This window comes from Anabas testudineus, chromosome 8 (assembly GCF_900324465.2).
Source record: "Anabas testudineus chromosome 8, fAnaTes1.2, whole genome shotgun sequence".
Lineage (NCBI taxonomy): Eukaryota > Metazoa > Chordata > Actinopteri > Anabantiformes > Anabantidae > Anabas > Anabas testudineus.
In genome coordinates, this window is record NC_046617.1 from 13,376,624 (window position 1) to 13,385,878 (window position 9,255).

Sequence of the window (9,255 nt, forward strand, 5' to 3'; positions counted from 1 at the left end):
CCCAGACAAACCCTGTGACCTGTGAGACATGAAAAATATAATTATACCGAACATAACTGTTATATGACAAGATATTGACAACGTACTTTTCACAAAAAAACTGAGAAAAAAACAAAACACATGAATCTAAAAATGAAACCAATAGCAACAAGTTTAATAAAACAGATGGGATTGACAATAAAACAGTGTGTATATATTGTACGAGGATCACCCAGTCACTTTCATCAACAAGCACAGATGCCAGCAAGGGATAAACTGCTGTTTCCTGTCAACACAAATCGAAGAAATTCTACTGCAACTCATTCATTACTGGAGAGAGGATTCACTACACAGTACAAACTAGGATAGACTAGCAGAAAAGGAGTAAGTACAGTGAGACTGTAGAAAGAAACATTATAGGATAATTCTATAATTAAATTATAATTAACTCTCAAATTTTCTCTCTTAAATCATTCAAAAATTAAAATGCGTTAATACAAGTTATCAAATAATTTGATTTGTAAGTAAGGTTTCACCAAAAAGTTGGAAATTGGTGGTAGAACATAATGATAACATGTCCATGAGAGACCCTGTGACAAATAGAGGAGGTGTATTATTCTGCAAACTTCAGCTTGGATCACCACTTTCCTTAAATCACACAGATTAGGTTCATATCACAGCTTAACTTTTCTGCAGCACTCTATTCTGTGCATATTAGACATTTGATCCTATCACAGGTTTTTCCCCCCAGCTATTTCTGCAGCCAGAAACCAGTTTTACTGCTTCACTCGATACCAAGGCAAAGCTTACAAATAATATAGGAAACAACATGCATGAGTGCACACATTTCCAATGTTTAAAAGGATACAAACCTTTTTTTTATATGACCTCAAACCATTATATACAGCATATGGATAGGCATGCTATAGCAGTAGTGATTTTAATAGTTTTAGTATATCAGGGTGGTGAGCATGCATTAATAAGACTGCTGTCCAGCTTGTCCCATTTCTAAAGGTGAATAAACTTTGTCTGACCTAATGTACAGTCTTGATGCTGTTTGCACTGATATCACGGCAACAAGCCCAAAAGCAAGTCAAGGCAAAAACGTTTGCTCTGTTTACATTCAAGGAATGCTTTGCTGTCAGTAAGACAAATTTCAATACCTTAATTTTAAAGACCTCTTTTGTATGTGGTAACATACTGTGTAAAGTAACTTCAACTGGAAAGTTTCCACCTCTGCCACAGAATTAAAAAACACATTATAACAGTCAAGAAGTCCCAGTGCTCGTCCTCAATGGCGAATGAGGACACAGAGTTCTTGAGGTAAGGGAGTGAGGGTGAAGCCCACAACTGGTGTCAGGTCCAGTTCATCCTCTGTCACTCCAGGTGGAGGGGTGAAACGAAAGCGTTGGAGGAGGAAGGTGAAGAACAGGAAGATCTCCATTCTGGCCAAACCCTCTCCAAGACACGCTCTGCGACCTGCAAGCGATTAGCTGGATCATACATGTGCAGCAGTAAATTTTCTAGGGTTTAATTACAAAGGACTAACAAGGTTGTTATACCTGCAGAAAAGGGCATGAAGGCATCTCTCCGAATAAATTTACCCTCCTTATCCAGGAAGTGAGAAGGGTTGAAAGTGTGGGGGCTCTCCCATTCACTCTCACTATGCAGGACAGAAGTGAGAAGAGGAATCACTGTTGTTCCCTGAAGGCAAAAGAAAAAAGGAGAATGTGATGAATTTCAGAACAAAGAGTTTCAATGGAGGAATATTTTCAACAATCCTCTGACCTCTTTGATAAAGTAGCCCTCGAAGGTGACGTCTCGGCTGGTTTTGTGAGGAATGGCCATGGGGACTATGTTAACCAGTCTCTGTGACTCATGGATGACAGCATCAGTGTACGGCAGGTTTTTCCTGTCCTCTACTCGGACCTGACGACTTCCTACCACCCTGCTCAGCTCTTCCTGGACCTGGTCTGGATGCATAAGCGATTCAGCCTAATGAATATTCGTGCTGCTACTTTCACTCACCGATAACTGACATGAATATGCGGGTGGGACTTTTACTTTGAATATGAGGGTATTTGGCCATGAGAAGTAGGCTCCACTGAAGTGTATTTCCCAATGTGTCAGATCCAGCTGCAAGCAGATTCATCACACTGTAGAGCAGGTTGTCATCGCTGAATTGGGAACTCTTGATTTCAGAATCCTAGCATAACACACAGAAAGAAAGATTACACTTCGACTTTTATCCCAGCTCAGGTTGTGATTCACTGGCGTTGGCTTGCTCACCTCCAGATGTTGCCTGTGTGTCATGAACGCATCAACAAAGTTTCCACACACATCAGGATCCCAACTCTTTTTCAGATCCTCTATTTTGCTTCTTATTTCTGCCCTGTTGATCTCTACATTCTTCATCAATTTCCTCCACGCTGGAATATAAGGGCCCAGCCAAGGAAACAGGTTGTATAACTGTGGGAGACCACCACACCGCAGTTGAACAATTTAATAATGTGCACTATAAACACTATATACTATAAAACGTCATTGTAATCATTGTAAGTCCGTAATACCATGATGGGAGCTGATCCAGTCAGAAGGATGGATTCGTGGTCTCGATCCACTATCGCTTGGAAGACAGGATCTTTGTATTCAAACCTCTTTCCAAACATGATAGCGTATATAATGTTTGACGATGCATAATTAGATAGCTGGGCGATGCTGAAAGCTTTACCTGAAAGAAACAGAGTTAGGAACAAATGAAGGACTAATGTGTAGATTATTCAGACACACAAGTTGAACAAGAGGTGGATTCAAATTAAAAAGAAGGTCAAACACAACCAATTGTAAAACTGAGACAAATGCCACGCTGTGTTTCAGATTAAATCATGTTACCTTCATGTCGTTCAAATTCTTTGATAAGGTATTGAATTTCCTCAATAATTTTCCCCTCGATGAGCCTCTTGCCCATCCCAAAATCTCTGAGTGTTGTTAGAGCAAAACGTCTCATTTCCCTCCACGTGTTACCATTGGTAAATAGTATGCCTGGAAATAAAAGTGGCTGAGTTACTTTGACACAGACAAAAACAAGTTTTTAAATAAAAAAAATCCCCAAACGTGTTCTTACCATGTCCTTTGTTAAAATCGTAAAATAAGGGAGTGACTTCTCTGTCTCCAAATTCGACAGCATGATTAACCAGAGCCTTTCTCACTGTCTCGTATCCTGCCAGGACCACCACTTTCTTAAATCCAAAGTGGACTGTGAACACTGGTCCATACTTTTTGGATAGCTAAAAACAATTATAGGTTCCAGATCAGTGTCACAGATGACTGGATTACTTTGATTGGAAACATATGTGCATGGAAATAACCCCATTAAGAAATAATAACATAGTTCTCACATCAAAAAGGCTGCTGTCCAGTCTCTTGAGATCCACCTGAAGCAGGTTACCAACCAGGGGAAGAGGTCTGGGTCCTGGAGGCTCCTTCCTCTTGTTTGGAGAGCTGACGCTGGAGTAAAGAAAGGTGACGACCAGCAAAGCAAAACCTGCCCCCAACAAGACGTTTGAGGTGGAGGTGGACTGGAAAAGATCTTCCAACATGATCCTGCAGTCACCTTCACTAAACTGCTTTCAGGAACACAAACTGTGACACTAAACTGAAAAGGCTCCTGTGTGAAACGAAGGTACAGCCTCCAAGGTGTCCCAGCCCGTGGGTTTTTGTTGTGTTTCACATTCCTGGAGCCCTCACCTGGGTCCACACCTCCCTTTGGAAACGCTTCGCCAATGAATGAGTGAATTAGAAAATGCGCAAAAGGATTTAAAACCAATTCAAGTGCAGGCTCTGGAAAACGAAAAGCAGGAAACTCCAAGAAAAGACGGAAAGAAATGAAGTGCACTATGTGAAGGAGACAAATTAAAAGTGTGCAGGAAAAAAAAGCGCAATAACACGAAGCGCAGTTAGATCCATGTCTCGAGTGTTTGAAAACCGAGAGTGAGGCAGCAATGAATAACGCTGTTTAGAGATAATAATGAAAAACAGCACTCCCACATGTTCTTACTTGCTATATATAATAAATACGCCCCTCACATGTGGAGACACTTAGTGCATGTAAGTGAAGCACACAACTGGTGTCAACCTGCAGAAAAGGCTCCTTATAAAATAAATAGAGATGTGCACTGAAACCGTTGTTGTTTTTTATGTGATGCATTTCTTAAGTTAAATTAATTCTATGTATCATGCTTTGATTTGTCTGGTCTCAGTGGGTACTGAAAACGGTAACCCTTCCTTTTACAGTCTCCCTATTACTAAGCATTTGCCCAGTAAATACATGGTAATGTTATTTAACTGGTAATTACCACATCAGTAGTACGTGGGTAAATACAGAGAAGCTAAAGTTAAGATACAAATAAAAATCCACTTCTACCCAGTAACTCAAATGAGTACCTTGTGGTTGTGGGCACTTTACAGTAAGTTGGTAAAAATGTGGAAATAATCGTGTATTTCCTAGAATAGTACAAAACCAATTCCTGGAATCACTTCCTCTGTAACCTAGTTGTAGTTGGTGTTACAAGTGTAGTCATCTAATGTTTATGTTGTTAAAAGCTTAAGTGTACTTGTGTATTATCTAGATATTAAGTACTTCTGATAAATGACCTTTTCTGACACTGTTACTGTTCATGGCTACATTCATTTCTAAAGAGTTGATTTCATTACTTACTTAAAAATGAAGTTTGGTCTGTTTCCAACACTCGTAAGATTTATTTTGTCATAGATTATTTCCGTTTTCATGCAATCAGTTTAGATTTTGGTATGTTCTACTATGTTACTAAATAAATCAGCCATCATTAGCCTTGAATAGTGCCCTCCAATCCCTAATAACTGCAATATTAATAAGAATGGTTTGATCCATCATGAAAAAAGCCCTTAATAACACCATGAAAAAAAAAACTCAATAGTTGTCTGTAACTATTACACAGAGACATCTCAACACAACTAAATAGTGACGTTAATGTGAGAAATAATGTGATTTTGCATAGAAGGTTTTTCATTAACAGTTTATTCTTTCCAAATTCAAGTAACTTTTAACAGCTAGTTAATTAGGTACATTTTGAGTATTGATTAGTCTTTCTACAAGCAACATATTTACTGATTTTAGTAATAGGCCTATATTTTTTTTTACAGCTCGGCTAAGTTTTGTTTTAGCCAATACCTAGTCAGGAGCATGTATGTGTTATTTTTTGTGTTTTTGATCAGAAAATAATTTATTAGATATTTCACTAGAAGAGAAGTTGTGTAAATACATGGTGGTTTTATTGTTATATAATATTGATATAAAAGAGCTCAATGTATTTATATACAATATAAAGAAGCCATTTGCATCCAGTGCTTTGCTCATTGGCGACTGACAGCACACAGCTCATGTGGCGAAGGGCCGAGAGTGAAGCCCACAGCTGGTGTCAGATCCAGTTCATCTTCTGTGACCCCAGGTGGAGGAGTGAAGCGAAAGCGCTGGAGCAGGGAAGTGAAGAAGAGGAAGAGCTCCATCTTTGCCAGACTCTCTCCAAGACACACCCGGCGACCTGCACAATTAAAATTATCTCATGTCTGTGTGACAGTAAATTATATTTATTGTATAAAGAGCACAGAGTTTTATATACCTGCAGAAAAGGGCATGAAGGCATCTCGCCGAATAAATTTACCCTCCTTGTCCAGGAAGTGAGAAGGGTTAAAAGTTTTGGGGTTCTCCCATTCACTCTCATCATACAGGACAGAGGTGAGAAGAGGAATCACTGTTGTCCCCTGCATTTAAAACAATAAAGCAAATCTAAGAATTCAAGTATTTTCAAGATGAGTTGCCAAAAACAAAATTATTTAGATAGGTGCTGATACATATTTGAGTGACTGACCTTTTTGATAAAGTAGCCCTGGAAGGTGACATCTCTGCTGGTTTTGTGAGGGATGGCCATGGGGACAATGTTAGCCACCCTCTGCGTCTCGTGGATGACAGCATCAGTGTACGGCAGGTTTTTCCGGTCATCTACCCTGACCTGACGGCTTCCTATGACACTGCTCAGCTCCTCTTGAACCTGAGCTGAGAACACAACTTAAGAAATTAATGTTTACTTTTGCTAATTTAGTCATAATTAATAGTTGTTAAAATGCAAAGCAGCGAGCTACAACTTTTTTAAATAATCTATATCCTGGTAAGCTCATCTGTCTCTCATGCAGAAATGCACCTACCATCAGGGGTCATGCATTAGGTACATTTGTCTGAAGACTCACCACATCATTGTCTCTATATTGTTGGACCTATAGCACAATGTAGGCAGCCTATAATGATGTAACGTGTATTGTAATGGTCATTGGTGTTTAGTTACTGAAATATGATTCATGTTTAACATCTTGTTTGTTGGTGGAGGCACCATTATATAGTTACACTGCACTGTAGAGTATGTGACTATCTTGTTGCCTTTGTGTTTGTCGGCGTTAACACGATACAAAATATGCACAACAATGAGGAAAGATTCATATACCTTGTATATGTGGATATTTGGCCATTAACAGCAAACCCCATCTCAGTGTAGTTGCTGTGGTATCTGTACCAGCAGCAAACAGGTTGGTCACTGTAAACATCAGATTTGTCTCGTTGTAGTGAGTGTCCAAGACACAAGAGTCCTAAGAGGAAGGAACACCCACAAGTGATCAATAAAAGAGACAAAAACGATGGAACATGCTAAAGATGTTTCCTTACCTGTTCTTTCTGCTTCCGAATCAGGAAACAGTCCACCAGTCCCCTGCATATGTTAGGGTTCAGTGTCTCTTTCAGATTCTTGATTAAATCTTTGACATCGCTGACGGTCTTCTCAGCGTTTTTCAAAATCAGCTGCCGGTTTCTTATCCAACCGACCAGTCTGGGAAATATGTTGTAAAGCTGTGACACAACAGCAAAAACAACAAAGATTAACAAACCAATCAACAACCTGAGCAGACAGATTTCATTGTGTGGAAATACATGAACATATAGATTCTGGTTTGTTTGATGTATTAAATGGCAAGTTTTGTTTCTGTATTTGTTTGAACACTCAGTTGATTAAGATATCATTGCTCGTTTAAATGAGTGTGTGATCCGCACGAGGCTCACCTGGACCGATGCAGAACCCGTAAGACGTATGTTCTCGTTGGCTGTTCTCACCAGACTTTCAAACCGGGGGTCACTGTATTCAAATCTGTTTCCATACACAATGGAGGAGATAATATTGGATGTTGCATAATTCAGTGGACATGCTGTGTCAAATGGTTTCCCTGTAAAAAGACACGAGAAACACTGAGATGTACCAAAAGAATACGTTGACACCTCTGTTACGTCACTGTACACTCCAATCCTGTACAAAAACTATCAAATGTGTGACACTTTAAGCACAGCTTGTTATTTTTGTACATCAGAAAACCTTCATACCTTTGTGCGTTTCAAACATTTGGATCAGATGCTGGCACTCTTCTAAGATTTTATCTTCGGCTATTCTTTTTCCCATCCCAAAGTCCCTTAGGGTGGTGAGAGCAAAACGCCTCAACTCTTTCCACGAGTCTCCATTGGCAAACAGAATTCCTATGAAACATTACATGTAAGTTCAACTAAGTCTGCACTGGTGCAGTATATGTATATTTTTGTCAAAATAATGTGGCTTCAAAAAGTAATCAGACCCTTAACTATCCAGTCTGACTATGCTGCAGAGAATTTGCAGGAAGAACAGGAATGGCTGCTTAAATTATGGCCCATGTGTGCAAAGACTGCAGAAACGTATTCAAGAAAACATCAAAGTGTAAGCTCTCCCAAATGAGCTTCTACAAACTTTAAAAATGTTTTGATTTGCAGAAAAATCTGTTTGTCAGTACAGGTTATTGAATGTAAAGTGAAAGGGTAAGAATACTTTCTAAGGCCACTGCACAGTTTTTATTGTAACACACTAAGGTCATACCATGGCCCTGAGTTATATCATGGAATATAGGAGAGATTTCTCGGTCTCCAAACTCATCTGCATAGGTGACTAGAGCCTCTTTGACTGTCTTGTATCCAGCCAGGATCACTACTTTATTGGGTCCAAAGTAAACCGTGAATACAGATCCATATTTCTTTGAAAGCTGAATGAAAGAAAAATACAATCAAACATGTCAGAGCTGCCAACGTTTATTACTGCAAAAACATAAAAATGCCAGGACTGATAAATAGGTTTCTATGTCATAAAATGACTCTTATCAGAAGAGCTAAACTCACCTCGCAGAGGGTTCTGTAGGGCCTCTTGAGATTGAGCTGTAACATGTTGCCAAGCAGGGGCAGAGGTCTCGGTCCTGGAGGCTCCTTCCCTGTTCTGTCTGAGGTGAAACCACTGGAGATGAAATAAAGCGTGAGCAGGACTGCAACAGTCCCCAGCAGCGCGGTGGGACTGGAGAAGAAGAATGAAGCAAAATCCTCCAAGAGAGCCATCTGTTCTGTTGCTGTTCTTGTCTAAACGTCCTCACATCTAACAGTCAGTGCTGGGAGCAACACATGTACCTATTGGGTTGCAAACAATCTCTCCGCCCTTCAGAGCATCTCAAGAGGAGTGGCAAGTATTCCAGCTCAAAGTTTTGTTTGGCAAGGGTTTAATCCTATACTTAGATAACGACACTCAACAGACAGGTTTAGAGGGAAGCAGAATATTGACGCACAATCGTCTCAGATTTCAGGTACATCTAATAACAGGTTAACACATAAATTAGCTGACTAACCTGGAAAGTTACAGAAAAAAGAACCTGTAGTCCTGCATCACAATCTTTGGGATTTCATGCTTTCATTTTAAATAACTTGATATCTAAATGTTGCTTTAGTGTGTTTGGCAGCGAAAGCAGAAGCACTGTTCACGTGAGCAGAACAACACAGGACTAAATGTACTCGGGGGATTCATCCTCAGAAGTGATGGTCTAGAGTTGTCTAGCAGCTCTTTCCTTTCTCAGAATCATGTTCCCAACTCTTCTTAGTTGTGGCTGCACAACATAACCAGGTAAATAGGACCTTTGGTGGGTGTCCAATCTCCTAAGAGAGCTTTAGAAGTCTTCTGCAGAGGTGGGGGAACTTGCTAAATTCACTCCATCAGACCGTTATGATAGAATGGCAGGATTTAAGCATATGACATCTCATTTATTGTTTGCCAAATAGTATTGGAAGGATTGTGAGAGCACACAAAATCCTGTGTAAAGGAAAGCTGACAGTTTGTCCTGTACTCACTCGGAGGAACACCA

At 39.8% G+C, this 9,255-nt stretch overlaps 2 protein-coding genes across 2 annotated transcripts; both read right to left on the reverse strand.

Annotated features, from left to right (window-relative positions):
• Positions 1–127: 127 nt before the first annotated feature.
• Positions 128–3,978, reverse strand: LOC113158169 (cytochrome P450 2K1-like). The gene is made up of 9 exons (XM_026353897.1): positions 3,378–3,978; positions 3,104–3,266; positions 2,872–3,021; positions 2,550–2,710; positions 2,269–2,448; positions 2,044–2,185; positions 1,768–1,952; positions 1,542–1,683; positions 128–1,458 (listed from the first exon to the last, which is right to left on the reverse strand). The coding sequence occupies exons 1-9, from the start codon at positions 3,576–3,578 to the stop codon at positions 1,271–1,273; spliced, it is 1,512 nt and encodes a 503-aa protein (XP_026209682.1). The 5' UTR covers positions 3,579–3,978; the 3' UTR covers positions 128–1,270.
• A 1,258-nt stretch (positions 3,979–5,236) lies between these two features.
• LOC113164868 (cytochrome P450 2K1-like) lies at positions 5,237–8,579 on the reverse strand. The gene is made up of 9 exons (XM_026364433.1): positions 8,252–8,579; positions 7,956–8,118; positions 7,436–7,585; positions 7,121–7,281; positions 6,731–6,910; positions 6,513–6,654; positions 5,886–6,070; positions 5,637–5,778; positions 5,237–5,558 (listed from the first exon to the last, which is right to left on the reverse strand). Exons 1-9 carry the CDS (start codon positions 8,459–8,461, stop codon positions 5,371–5,373), a joined length of 1,521 nt encoding a protein of 506 aa, XP_026220218.1. The 5' UTR covers positions 8,462–8,579; the 3' UTR covers positions 5,237–5,370.
• Between the last annotated feature and the right edge of the window lie 676 nt (positions 8,580–9,255).

What these genes read in the sequence shown, in the direction of transcription:
- LOC113158169 (XM_026353897.1), bottom strand. Translation starts at nt 3,578, where the DNA reads ATGTTGGAAGATCTTTTCCAGTCCACCTCCACCTCAAACGTCTTGTTG. An exon ending in AGAATTTGAACGACATGAAG is followed by an intron (nt 2,711 to 2,871) that starts GTAACATGATTT and finishes TGTTTCTTTCAG; the next exon opens with GTAAAGCTTTCAGCATCGCC. An exon ending in CTGGATCAGCTCCCATCATG is followed by an intron (nt 2,449 to 2,549) that starts GTATTACGGACT and finishes GGTCTCCCACAG; the next exon opens with TTATACAACCTGTTTCCTTG.
- LOC113164868 (XM_026364433.1), bottom strand. Translation starts at nt 8,461, where the DNA reads ATGGCTCTCTTGGAGGATTTTGCTTCATTCTTCTTCTCCAGTCCCACC. An exon ending in CCTACAGAACCCTCTGCGAG is followed by an intron (nt 8,119 to 8,251) that starts GTGAGTTTAGCT and finishes TCTTTCATTCAG; the next exon opens with CTTTCAAAGAAATATGGATC. An exon ending in TTCGGAAGCAGAAAGAACAG is followed by an intron (nt 6,655 to 6,730) that starts GTAAGGAAACAT and finishes CCTTCCTCTTAG; the next exon opens with GACTCTTGTGTCTTGGACAC.